The following is a 13,583-nucleotide window of genomic DNA, read 5'->3' as shown; positions in this document are numbered from 1 at the left end:
TTACTCTGTATCTATTATTGTATGATCTACTGTCCAATATAAAGCGCCTTGAGGCGACTGTTGTTGTGATTTGGCGCAATATAAATAAAATTGAATTGAATGTCCTCTCTGATGGTGTTGGATTCCAGGTGGTAAGACTAAGTGTGTTTCATGGTTTCATGGTATGTGATTGGGAGTAAGTGGTTCAGGACCATCTGCATCATTTAGGCTATCCACAGTGAGTAGACGACTGTCCACAATAGACACTGGCATCATCCAATCTTTCACGTGAGGGTGGAAGATTGGACCGAAGTACATTCCTTCCTGTTCTGATCTGTCTCTCCCACACACCTCCTACGTGGCTTGAATGGAGAGCATTCATAATGAAGTTAATCTGATCTGGATGAGAGAGACAGAAATGTGCAGTCTGCACATTTAGTGTTTGAACCTTTTTAACTTCAGGTCACCCAAGTGAGATTTCTGGGATTACCTCTGCAGGTGGAGGCACTGTTTTCTCCCATAGGAACTTGGGTCCAGTAAACCAGTTTTATGTGAGAAGCTTGCTTGCACTTGAACCTCCGGAAGCAAGGTCTGCAGGATTCTTGTTAGTGGAGACATATCACCTTTGCTGAGTAGTTGTACTGAGATGAGTTTTCTGAATCCTATTCAATACAAATATGTGAAAACGACATGGTTTGTTGTTGCTGTACCCTAGTACAACCTTGGAGTCTGTACAGAAATATTAATCAATCCCTGAAATTCCACGTTCTTCCTTTAGAGCAGTGCTTGCTGCGATGGACACAACAGCAGCAGTCAGCTCTAACCTGGGGATTGTCACAGCCTTGAATGTAGCTCCAGTGGACTTTGACACGACCAGATCACAATTAAGAGATCCATTTTCATTCACGTGTCTCAAATATTAACACTGGCCATAACCATTTGATCTTTCCAAAGTCAGTTGATACATAGCAGTGAGGCATGTGATTTTCTCCAAATGCCAGATCACTCTTCCAGCATCTTCAGACTGGTTGAGGTTAACTGATGAGTGGGACATCCCAGCCTGTGAAATGCCTACAATTTCTTGAAACACCCTCTTCCCAGTTAGCAGGAAAGGAGCAACAAGCCCTAATGATTCATGAAGAGAGGCAGCTGTGGAGAGTATGCCACGTCGGGTTTCTGGTTGATCCTTCAGAAAGGTATAGAAACTGAAACTGTCTGATTCAATGTCCAAGTGGGTTCTTAAGGCTCTTCACAGTGATGGATCATTAAAGATGAGATCAAGAGCCTTTGGTTCAGTTGCACGCTCAGATGGTTTTACGCTCAAGCACTACGACTATGCACAACTTTGCTTAGTCACAGTAAACCCATAGCACAGAACTTTTGGGCTTCTTTTGCAAGCTGAACAGCTTCATCCACATCTGCTATGCTTGTGACAGCGTCATCAACATAGAAGTCTCTCATAATGAATTGTGAGCCTGGAGGACACACTCTCACTCTCCTTAGCAAGATGATTTAAGACGTAGTTAGCACATCCAGTTGAAGATGCAGCACTGAAAAGGTGAACTTTCATGCAGAATTCTTTTACATCTTTATTTCCATCTTCACACACTCACAGTGAACACCACAAAGGAAAATACAAGTAATTACTTACAGCTTAATCTTAGAAATAAATGTTTGATTACAAGACAGAGTCTGAAAGAAAAAAAATGTAATCTAGTTAATCAGCTTAAAAGATCCTGATAGAACTAGCTGGCCACAAAGCAAAACAAAACATACTCAAGGTCATATTGTACACATCTGAGTAACACTGACTGTGCCATTTCCAAATTAAATGATTAAATGATCTGCAAAAGATGGGAAATTATCCCAGTGTGCCTCTCTGTCGTAAATGGAAACTACACTGTTTCACTTTCCATAGGAATCCTCAATCAGGAGGATCTTTCTGAGGTAACATAATTATTTATTTAAAAATAAACTGAATGAATGAGTCGCTCTTCATGCTAGAGTCACTTTTATGGTCTGCCTTTTAATGTGGGGCAAGGCTCATTTTGAGTGATGGGTTTATGGTTTGTTGATACTGAGTTGATGGTTTCACTAAGAGCTTCTCTTCAGACCTGCTTGCACACTTGGGATACCCACACATTTAAAGTTAGAACATTCAATAAAAAGACATTTCATTCAATCCCACACTGTGGAAACTCACTGGTTACAACAGCACAATAAATAAGAAAAATAGTGTTTAAAAAGCCAAAAATATTATACGATGCACAAATGGTTACTACATACAGTAAAATACACTGAGATTTATATGCTTATAATATAATATAATATAATATAATATAATATAATATAATATAATATAATATAATATAATATAATAATTTAAAAAATATAATATAATTATTAAAAATTATTTTCTTTTTTTTTCTTCTCTTTTGTGAACCCAGATGTTTTCCATGTGTGTGACTGATGTTCCTGTATGTGTTTTCTTTGTTTGTAATCAGAAGAATCTGATCCTTTTGCAAATTCTATTGAATTTTATAGTGTCTGTTAGGCCAAGATCATCTTGACTAGGAGTCATTATTCATTTGTTCTACTGTGATTTTATGATTGATTTATTCCTTTGTTTTGCTGCGTAGGAGCGATGGGCTGAGCCAGCATATCCTTCCCTTTGTGATGAGTCTGTCAGGATCTGCTCGCTTCGCCTTTATCCCCTGTCATCACAGGCAGCAGCTTCGACCTTTAGCATTATATGAAACACTTACAAATATTTTAAACTTTAACTGAAATTCATCCTGACTTGTCATCTTTAAAGTGAATAAGGTGGTATATATTTTTGGAATTACATCTCCTGGTTAACTTTTGGATTTCCTGAAATTCCCCAAGGTGGCGCTGTGGCAACACAAACCTCCATGTTTGTGTCTTCCACGTAGTGGTGCTTTGAGCAGTGGACTCCTGTCTATAGCTGCTGTGCTTGAGGATTCACATTCAGCTTTATTGTAACATTACAGGTTTTAAAAAGTAAAAAGTGTCTGAAAAAACTTTTGTTACAGAGCTCCACAAAATAAGATACCATGTTTTAGATACGTGTAAAATTCGAAAATAAAAGTGCATATGTCTGGCAAAAGAGCAAATAAATAAATAAATAAGTAAACTCTCTGATGAGCGTTGCATTCCTCTACAGCGCAGCTTCCAAACCTGATGATACAGCAGGATACTTTGAATGGAGCTGCTATGCAAGGACCTCAGAAAGCTGGGGCTCTTAAACTCGCTGACCTGCTCCACTGGAGCTCAGTTGATGTAAAAACGGGCATGCTCTTCCCTATTCACCCTGAAACCCACAGTCAGCTCCTCAGTCTTGTTTACAATCAGGGCAAGGTTGTTAAGAAAAACACTATTCTGTCAGAAGGCTGATGATCATGCTCATCACATATTTAATGATGACACTGGAGCTGCGCTTGGCCTCACAGTCCTGGGGGACACAGACCACAGCTTAGGAACATCAGATTTTAGTACCTGATCAGTGGTTTTTCCAACAAATCTTAATTTGTAAAGTCAGGCACAGTTTGTTTTCACTCTGAATGTGTTGTACTCTAGTATAACACAAAACCATTAAAGAGAAAAATACAATTTGTATATATAAAAAGTATTTTCCTGTGAAATTCTTATGAAAAAAATTCTGATTGTTATTTCTTTGACAAGACTCGAATAAAACAGCCGAGGAAACACCAGGCATGGCCAAATTAGTTTCTTTATTTAAAGTACATTTTATTGCAGGTGTAATTCTGGAAGATAAAATGTTGTAGATAAAATGTAATATAGTGTAAAAGTTCCAGTAAAATATATAAAGAAAGTTTATTATGAAAAAAATAAATGTGTACAAAAAATATAATGCTTGCATTCTCTGCTGGTGTATAAATGCATTCAAAAAAACATAGACGTTACATTGCCATGTATAACAAAATATATGCAACATGTAATAAATTCCTGAGTCTTCATATAAACATAATGGAGAAATCTTTTTTCCATAGCTACATCTCTAAAGTACATTCCTCTGAATATTTTAGTTTCATAATTAATTGTATTTTGTAGCTGCACAATAAAAACTGCACAAAATTAAAAAAAACTTTAAAACTTTAAAAACAAAACTGCTTGCTATCCTTGAATATAATATAAAGCAAGTACATTCTACTCTAAAATCTTAGGTTAGTACCATTTTATCAGTATTGTTATGCAAGCTGTTGGATATACGGATAAAAATAAAGGTATAAAGGCGATCACTCTGCATCGGATGGTTTCAGAAGCTCCTTCTCAGCTGCCACAGTGTCTCCGTCACATGTTTCTGCTCTCTTTTCTTCAGTGGCGCAGGTTTGACAGTAGTCATTGGTGGCCTGGGTTTTCTTTTCTTCACTTGCTTTGGTCAAGGCAGACATGTCAACGATGGTCGACGCATTCTGGTAGTCGCTGCAAGTCTGATTGATTGTGTTTTGGTAGAGCTGCAAAAAGTGAATGTTGATAGTGATTACGCTGCTACATTCACATATATGTTGGAGTATAATTTAACACAAATATTGAGATTTTCTTTAAGGCCTACGTTCTCCTCTTGGTCTAGGAGCAGGTCACACAGAAAGGACACCAACTTGGAGAAAGAGGGGCGGTTAGCAGGAGCCAGGGCCCAACACTTATGCATCATCCCGTACCTGCAGAAGAACATTCACAACACTACTGACTTAATAAAAGCAAAAATTATATTTAAAAGTCCAGAATAGCTAAAGTTTCAAAACAGAACAGAAATGGAGTATTATTTTTGACTTTTACTGATGTATTAATGTGATTCTGTCTTTATTTGAATCCTAAAATAATAGTTTTCTTAAAACAACCTAGTACATTTATGAAACATTTAAGATGAGACTTACACAGTTTCGTTGGCATAGTATGGACACTCCATCTTAAATCCTCTCTCAATCATTGAATAGAACATATGATCCACCTTTATGCCCGGATATGGAGTGACACCTGCGACAAACATCATTGAGACGTTAGAACTGATTGTTTATCTTTTGAATGTGCTGCTCACAATGAGTTAATGTTTGTGAAAGTTACCGAGTGAGAAGATCTCCCAGAGCAGAATGCCGTAAGCCCAGACATCGCTCTTCATGGTGTACATTCCCTGAAAGATGCTCTCAGGAGCCATCCACTTTACTGGCAAACGCACCTGTGAGACAGCAGGGCTCAGTCACCCACCCACAGGGATTAACATAAGAGTCAGTGAATAATATAAAATGACCAAAGGAACATCCAACATACGTTTCCTCTCACGACGTAGTTGGAGTCGTTGTCGATGTCCCGGGCGAGTCCAAAGTCACCGATTTTCACCTGCCTGCCGTTTGTCACTAAGACATTTCGAGCTGCCAGGTCCCGATGGATACACTGCAGACAAAAGGAGAAGTCATCAGCATATGTTTTGTGTATTTATTTGGATATGCAATTTTAGTTATATTTAAATAATTTCCCCTTGAACTGTGCGGTTTATAAAATTCCAAATCTCCTAAATATAGATATATTATGACAAAATGCAAAGAACTAAGAAACTAACACAGGTGTTTCAGGTTTGGTCTGCCAATATAGGTCTAAATTAATCATCAACACAGAGGAACAAAAAAGACTAAATGTGTTTCTGCAGAGAGGCTGGGTGACAGATGTTTGTCTGGTGTTTGCCGCCTACATTCTTGGAGGAGAGGAACTCCATGCCTCTTGCTACTTGGAAGGCAAAGCTCAGCAGGTCATCAAAGGTCAGGGCTTCCAGGTCTTCCGTCTGCTTGTCTGAGGTTTCAAAGCTCTCTGGGTCTGCAGATAAATTGTGTTCTGAATTTCACAGTAGTGTGTCAACCTCTGTTCACACATACACCTTTTTTTAAACGTGTTTTTTTTCACCATGATAACGTGTATGCTCTGCTGGCTTTATATCACATTTCTCACCTTCACAGCTGTCCACGTCGTCAGAGTTGATGGTAAGGAGCGCGATGTCCTCCTGCCCCCTTGTGTTAGTGGTGTACATAGGCACGTAATTATCTACTGGTGCTTCCAGCGCACTGAGAAAAGACAAATGTAACACAACTGTAATGCCAAACAAACTTCGCAGAGAATAATTTAACAAATAAACAAAAGGCAGCACTGATACAGAAACATGTCTCACCTGGGGCATTTCCTGAGCTGCAGGTTGTGGTAGAGGCTTCTGAAACGGTCTTTGTCAAAAGCGTCGGTGACAGACTTGTGGTAACGTTCACAGTTGTTTTTTAAGTAATTCAGCAGGTCTCCATGGCAGCAGTACTGGAAAATCAGGTATACTGGTCCTAGATGAGGGGAAATTAGGTTATTTTAAAACTTCTGTTTGACATTAATATACAGCATCAAATAATCAGAAACCAGGGCAGTAGGTCTCATCTGAAAGAGCCCAAGTTTGATGACTATTGTGCATGTGTGTGATCTGCTGCGTTAAACGCACCAGAGTCTGTGCATGCACCGAGCAGGTTGACAATGTTGGCATGGTGTCCGATGTGAGTTAGCATCTTGAGCTCTGACATCAAAGCCTCCTTCTCCATAGACTGGTGTTTTTCTGCAGAGTCAAGTACAAGATTAGCACTTTTAGGTAAAACCCTTTTAACGCTCTGCATTTCTCATGAAACAAATACCAACCTTTCAGCATCTTAACGGCCACCTTCTGCGAGACTCCTGGCTTTTTGATGCCATAAGCTGTAGCCTGGACCACCATGCCAAAAGCTCCAGAGCCCAGTTCTTTACCTGAGGAGGACAGAAAAACACTCAAAAGTCTGTTTTGTATATTAAATTGACTACGTTTATCAACACGTTGTCATGAAATATGAGGGAAAAAGTGTTCACATTAAGTTAGTTTTTAGATTGAGCTTATGCCATTAAAAAAACAAAACAAAACTAAAGACAAATGATTGTTCTGCAAAATTAAACCAAAGAGTTGTGGCCTCTTAGAGGTGTCCTGTTGGGGCCCCTTCATATGTTTCACATATCTATCTGGTTAGAAGTTCCGGCAAAGAGACATTTCCTCTTTAAACGTGGTGTATTGCTGAGTTCAGACAACACTTTGAGGCCCAGAAAGGTAAAACTCTTCATAAAAAAATGAAAAGAGGAAAGTCTGAATATTTCACAGATAACACATTTATGTAGAAGAACTTTTTTCCTCTTTTTCTGCTTCAGTCTTTTGCAAGCCCTCAAGTACGTCTTGCTACCATTTGAAGGGCTTCTTGTTCTTTGGTTTCGGAGGTCTGCTAGCAGCTAAATCAATAATTTTACATATATTTAAATGTTCTTTTAAACTTCTTCTTACTGACTGAGTGTAAAACTTTACATTGCCTTTATGTGTTGATGCATATATTTAACCCTGTAACTTGGTATACTTCATACCCAGTTCAAGGTTCTCCCTGGGAAACTCCCATTTCCTGTCATACTCAAAGTCCTTGAAGTTGATGTAGATGTAATCATTATCACTGGGTCCAGTCATCTGGATCATCTGAAGCTGAGGCTGATATTGAGGTTTCTGCTGGAAACACAAAAGGTTTGGTGTCACGTCTTTGTGTGTGTTTGCATTTATATGTATGCTGATACACCTTATTTATATTTACCTTCTTTTTGACAAAATACGTGAGCACCATGATGGCGAGTGTCAAAGCCAGAGCCAGAACCACACATACTGTCAGCAGGAAGGAGTTCTTCTCAGGTGGCTTACCTAAAAAACAAAACAAAACAATGTGAGCAACTTTTAGATTTTTTTTTTCATCAAATATTTTCAGTAAATATATTCATGAGACTTGTTATTACCAATAGAGGGCTGAGGTGTAGGTGGGATGATCATGTAATAGGTTTTGCACCAGGAGCCAACTGGGTTTGTCAGACAAAACCTGAATTGGTCTCCTTTTAACACGTCTTTGCTCACTAAGCTCTTGATCGGCTTATAGCAGGAAACATCAGAATCTATTTGAAATGCATTTGGGACCTGATCCCAGGATGAGTCAATTTCACTGCAGCTGTGAAACAAAGTAAAAGGAGTTTAAATAATCAGAGCTAAAATGCTCTGAGCTGAACGGCTGTGCAGGTAATCATACCTGTCATTGGACTTAGAGCAAAACATCCAGGTATAGTTTGCTGGCACAGGACTGACAGTCTCAAGGTTGAGGGTACCATCATCCTTATTAAACAAGAAGTTGAACTTTGGTTCATCTGGAACAAAAATCAGATGATCTCAAACATTCTCACATTTTAAATATAAATTATAATTAAATTTAAGTAATAATACAACTGTAACAAAGGTTACATTAACCCACCTACAACACACACTGATATGATCTTTGTTTCCTTTTGTCCTCCAGCCTCCAGGTGTAACTTATAATCTCCTGATATGAGTGGATCACAAAGCTTCACAGTCCTGAGAAACAGTTCATTACAGTCCTCATATCACATGATTACACTGATCATGAAAAACGTGAATGAATGGATAATTTTACACTTCTACATGATGACAGTTTGCGTCATTGAAGTACCTGTGCTGTGTTACCCATGTCTCCCTGACACATTTAGTCCTGTTTTTGTCAGGAGTCTCCCAGGAACAGTACTGGAGAACAGGATGGTAGGAAACAGTGGCCTGCAAGCAGGTGCTGGATGCCTCCTGAGCTGATATGATCTTGGTCTCATCCAGCTGTGCAGAGAGGAAACCTTCATCTGAGGAAACACAAGAATAAACCAGATTTATTCAGTGGGAACAGTTTCAAATAATAATGACATGAAATGAAGTCTACTGACCTGAGACATTAACATGAACAGACTTTGAGTTTTTATTTGCACTCGTGCAGGTGTATGTGCCGCTGTGCTCCTCTCTCACTGATCTGATGGACAGGTAGGCCATCTGAACACCGAAATGTGAGTCATTTTTAATGCACATCTGGAAGAAAAACCCCATAATAATGATCATTTGCAGGATGATTATCAGTGAAGTACTTTTTGTCTCAGACTGAGGAATATTAAAAAGGTCGGTCAGTTTTCAGACAAACATAACAAGAAAGTTTAAGGAAACTCTCCCTGATTACAGGACATTACTGTACCTCCTCCTCCTCCTCTGGTTTACGTGACAGTGTCCTGGCATTGAGGTGTTTTCCTCCTTTCTCCCACACAGGTGATGTCAGACTGTATCCCTTTACTCTGCAGCGAAGCAGCAGAGACTGACCTTTGCTCAGGGTGACAGTAGAAACCTCATCTTTGTTCATTACGCTGCTCTGTAAGTCTGAAACACACATCAGGGCCTCAAGTCAAAAATATATTTTTCAGGCAGAATTTGTCATTTGCTTCTCTGAGATCAGTTAGTTAATGTCTGAGTAAACATTGTTTTTTCAAGTATTTGAACCAAATTTTACTGAAATTAACTCCTGTAATAATTTATGGATAAATTCATTATGGATGTATTAAATTTGTTATCAATTAATTTAAATCCAGTTACCGTAGTCATACAGTTGGGAGCACTCTTGTCCTTCAGCATTGGTTGCACAGCACATCATTCCTCTATTATAATATTCAGTGCTTGATATTGTGCGCTCTGTCTTTCTGTCGCTTCCCTTTAAACTCTGTTGTCCATCCTTGTTACTGGTCAAACAGAGAGAAAAATGTTAGTGCTGTAAAATTATATTTTCAGAGCGCTGTGTCTTTGACAAACATTATTATCAAAGCTTGTCTAATACCCATTTATCCCAACCACCCACCAAAATAAAGCATCTCTCCAAATGATTCAGTCTAAAATCAGACATTAAGAAGTGCTGCTATTCTAAAGTTTACATACAAATGTAAAGGACAACATCTTACCCAGACCATTTGATTGTGGGTTTGGGGAAACCCTCAGAGATGCACTTAAAAAGCGGGGAAGTATCTGACACGTCAACACCATCGAGCATCAGCTGTGGTTTTGTTGGACATTCTAAACAACAAAGAAAACAGTTAACTTCATTTTTTATTATCACTAATTTATGATCAAACAGAGATTGTGTGAGTATTATAGAAGAAAGAAGGTGAGAAGCTGTTACTCACTCATTACATGAAGAATCACAGTCGTGGAGAACATGGTGACATTGTTGGATTTACACGTCAGAGTGTACTCCCCTGAATCTGTCTCAGAAAGCGGTGATGTGACCATGGACTGACTCCCATTTCTGCTGAGGTTAAAGGAAACATCTCAGTTTAATTACATAAAAAGATAAAGCACACAAACAGAAACACAGACAGTCACTTACGCTGTCATTACTCGGTCTTCTCCTCTGATCCAGTGGCAAACAGGAGATCCAGCGAGGAACTCCAGGGAGATGATGAGTTTCATACCCACAGCCAAAACTTTGGTGATGGGACCAGATGGATTCTGATAATCAGCTGGTGTCAAACATGCTGCCTGAAAAACAAGACCCACCATTTAATCCTCCTTTATTAAGCAGCAATAAAATAATCACTGATGGCAAGATGTTAAAAAAATGCTTTACAAAAACACATAAAAAGGTTGATTTAGCAATTAATTGTCTGAAGTTGTAATAAAAGCTGAGAGATTGTTAATCACCAAACCAAGCATGAACATTATTTATGTTTACATATTAAGACAAAATAAAAACACATAAATTATTAGACTATATAGTTATTTAAGAAAAATAAAGCAAAAATGGAGAAGAATTGTATAAAAACCAAAGTAACTATTTATTACTTCCACAGGATTTAAGAGGGTAAGTAGCAGCCAAGTGCTGATCTTTAGTAATCATGAGCACCTGTAATAAAACAAATGTTTCAGTGGTTTTCTGGTCTGGAGAATTGGGGCGTGAAAGTGTAACAACATCAACAATCATCTCAGAGAAGGAATTGTTGCTCCCAATCAATCTGGGAAGGGTTACTCGGCCATTTGAAATCCATCACTCTACAGCGAGAAAGACTATTTACAAGTGGAAAACAGTCAACACAGTTGCCAATCTTGCCAGGAGTGACGTCCCAGCAAATTCACCCCAAATTCAGACAGTGCAAACCTCAGAATCAGCAAGAAGCTTGTGAGCTACATGTCAGTCTCTATTGGCTTCAGTTAACATTTTAATTATTAAAGTTCACGACGATACAATTAGAAAAAGACTGAAGAAACCCTCGTCTCTCTAAAAAGAACATGGCAGCACAGCTTAGCTTTGCAAAGTTGCACAAATCTGAACATCTGAACCAAGACTTCTGGAACAATGTCCACTGGGCAGTTGAGACCAAAGTGGAGACGTTTGGTCGTCATGCACAGCACCACATATGATGAAAAACTAAACACACCATATCAGCACCAACACCTCATACCAACTGTGAAGCATGGTGGTGTAGGGGTAATAATTTGGGCTATAAAAATGACTGATGACCTCACACAGAAAACTATTATTAAAGCTATTGCTGTTAAATCTTGGGGGTCTAATTATATTTTTTAAACACAGCTTCTGAATTTGACTCAGTATTTGTTAAACAAATAATGTCACTGCTAAGGGTCAAATGATTATTTTAATTTGTCCTGTCATGTAAAACCTTGGAAACGAAAGCGGGTATACTTTATTTTTCACACAACTACATGTGTGAAAATATTAAACTATGAACTGGTTAAAAAAATGTACATTTACTTTTATAATGGAATAAAATTTGGACTCAGATTTTTACTGAAATGAGACAAAGTGACAGATTTCAAGAAATGAAACAGGAGTACCATTTCCCCTGTGACGTTTTAGATCATCTTGTTGCTCTGCATTTTTTTGTTTTTGCATACTCATAAAACACTGACACTGTCATTAGTGAAAATAAGATACAGCTACACAAAGTTTGAAGAATATTTTCTTTTGTTTATACAAAAAAGTTAGTTAGTTAGTTAGTTAGTTAGTTAGTTAGTTAGTTAGTTAGTTCAATTACTTCATATTGGAATTCTAATGGTTTGTGCATATATTATTTACAGTTACTATGTGTCAGTTCAGCAATTGTGCAGCACCTACTAAATTGTGCCGTTTTCCCCCATTATTTTCCAGTTAAAGCAGCTCTTACTTCATAACTGGGCACACATGGTGGGGTCTTCCCATCATCAGACAGTGCCCCAACAGCACACAGCAGCAGAACAGCTGGAGATACAGAAAATGAAAACTTCAGTTCAAACAAATGCACATTTCCCGAATTATTAGAAATTTACTGGAAAATAACAAGTGAAACAGGAATTGATTATTTAATTTTAAAGAAAATACAGCATAAGCAAATAAGCAAATCTGAAAAAAGCGCAAAGCAACACAGTCATGAGGACAAATGAACTGATGTGTTAAGTGTTTCCTGTGAATTTATTAATAGCACAGTAGAGTTTTTTTATTATTATATTAAACTAGAAATGTTAAACACTTCTAAACTATAAAAATCACACAAAGTGTAATTTGCGTGTTTTTACCTATTATTTCTGATATTTATTTTCTTCCTGAGATCATCATCACCGTCACCTTATATGAACTACAAATGTGAGCCTTAACACTTGTCAGTCGCTGCTGAGCCTTGAAGTTCCTCAAACTGAAAATTTAGATCTTGATGTCAACCCAATATTTTATATCTGAATATTTATTTATAACACGCCATTTTTAATTTTTGAACCCTAACTGTTAAATGATAAACGTGAAGCTAAAAGTTGCACTACTTCAGTGGCAATAATTCAGGCCACAAAACAGGGATTTGAAAGAGTCTTACTCACCCGCAATCATATTTTGGTGCCTTGGCATTGATGCGTATTTTCTGGCTGCTTTACATGCTCACTCTGTGGCTAGACTGGCGTACAAGACGCCCGTATGTGCCTTATAAATAGAGGAAGTATAAGACCATTGGATGACGCTGAGAGCCTAAAATATACACGCGAGAAACTACTGTTTTCTCGTTATTGTTGGAGATTTAAAAAAATGGAAGTACAATCATTTTTTCTGCGTGTTTTTATTAAGAAAAAACTGAAGAGGCTGGTTTCTACGTTATCAACATGACAGAGACATAATAATAATGGATTGGATTTATATAGCGCTTTTCAAGGCACCCAAAGCGCTTTACAATGCCACTATTCATTCACTCTCACATTCACACACTGGTGGAGGCAAGCTACGGTTGTAGCCACAGCTGCCCTGGGGCAGACTGACAGAAGCGAGGCTGTCATATCGCGCCATCGGCCCCTCTGGCCAACACCAGTAGGCAAGTAGGGTAAAGTGTCTTGCCCAAGGACACAACGACCAGGACAGAGAGCCCGGCGATCGAACCAGATACGCTTCCCAACCCCCTGAGCCACGGTCGCCCCGAGAAGAGAGATATTGTATGCATGCTGGGAAATATTTGTTCCATCATCTAGTAAGACCAAAAATAAGAAGTAATTTCTTTTTTCTTTCTCTTTTTTTTAAAATTTATTTTAAAATGTTTTACGATGTTGCAATCATTTGCTTAATTCTGAATGATAACCGCGCTAAAAAAAAAAAAAGATAATTTCCCCCTATATCTTTGTCAACATCGCAGATACCTCAAATTTAGTTTGCATCCAT

The 13,583-nt window shown here is 38.2% G+C and overlaps 1 protein-coding gene across 5 annotated transcripts; it reads right to left on the bottom strand.

The window, feature by feature from the left end:
• Window positions 1-3,724: 3,724 nt before the first annotated feature.
• Window positions 3,725-13,129, bottom strand: LOC146662211 (receptor-type tyrosine-protein kinase FLT3-like). Of its 5 annotated transcripts, none has more exons than XM_085418692.1 (24): window positions 12,761-13,129; window positions 12,079-12,152; window positions 10,284-10,435; window positions 10,081-10,205; window positions 9,859-9,970; window positions 9,500-9,642; window positions 9,108-9,286; window positions 8,809-8,947; window positions 8,550-8,727; window positions 8,334-8,434; window positions 8,115-8,229; window positions 7,831-8,036; window positions 7,635-7,738; window positions 7,417-7,552; window positions 6,676-6,780; window positions 6,485-6,595; window positions 6,176-6,332; window positions 5,959-6,071; window positions 5,705-5,844; window positions 5,287-5,409; window positions 5,083-5,194; window positions 4,896-4,995; window positions 4,574-4,679; window positions 3,725-4,475 (listed from the first exon to the last, which is right to left on the bottom strand). In XM_085418692.1, the coding sequence occupies exons 1-24, from the start codon at window positions 12,786-12,788 to the stop codon at window positions 4,257-4,259; spliced, it is 3,078 nt and encodes a 1,025-aa protein (XP_085274818.1). In that variant the 5' UTR covers window positions 12,789-13,129; the 3' UTR covers window positions 3,725-4,256. The 5 variants fall into 5 exon arrangements, with proteins under 5 accessions (XP_085274818.1, XP_085274819.1, XP_085274821.1 ...); XM_085418693.1 differs by having other exon boundaries at window positions 3,726-4,475; window positions 5,705-5,826; XM_085418695.1 differs by having other exon boundaries at window positions 3,726-4,475; window positions 5,705-5,826; window positions 7,417-7,549.
• Between the last annotated feature and the right edge of the window lie 454 nt (window positions 13,130-13,583).

The sequence above is a fragment of the Rhamphochromis longiceps genome, linkage group LG9 (genome assembly GCF_057381845.1).
Source record: "Rhamphochromis longiceps isolate RC_006_pf linkage group LG9, R_longiceps_female_GT1.1, whole genome shotgun sequence".
Classification (NCBI taxonomy): Eukaryota; Metazoa; Chordata; class Actinopteri; order Cichliformes; family Cichlidae; genus Rhamphochromis; species Rhamphochromis longiceps.
The sequence above is the reverse complement of the archived record's forward strand: the minus strand, read 5'-3'. Positions and strand labels throughout refer to the sequence as shown.

Excerpts from the sequence above, each read along its gene's own strand:
- LOC146662211 (XM_085418692.1), bottom strand. The coding sequence starts at position 12,788 with ATGCCAAGGCACCAAAATATGATTGCGG. Across the intron at positions 8,037-8,114 it reads TGCTCTAAGTCCAATGACAG|CTGCAGTGAAATTGACTCAT; the intron begins GTATGATTACCT and ends TTTGTTTCACAG. Across the intron at positions 6,781-7,416 it reads CAGGGAGAACCTTGAACTGG|GTAAAGAACTGGGCTCTGGA; the intron begins GTATGAAGTATA and ends TGTCCTCCTCAG.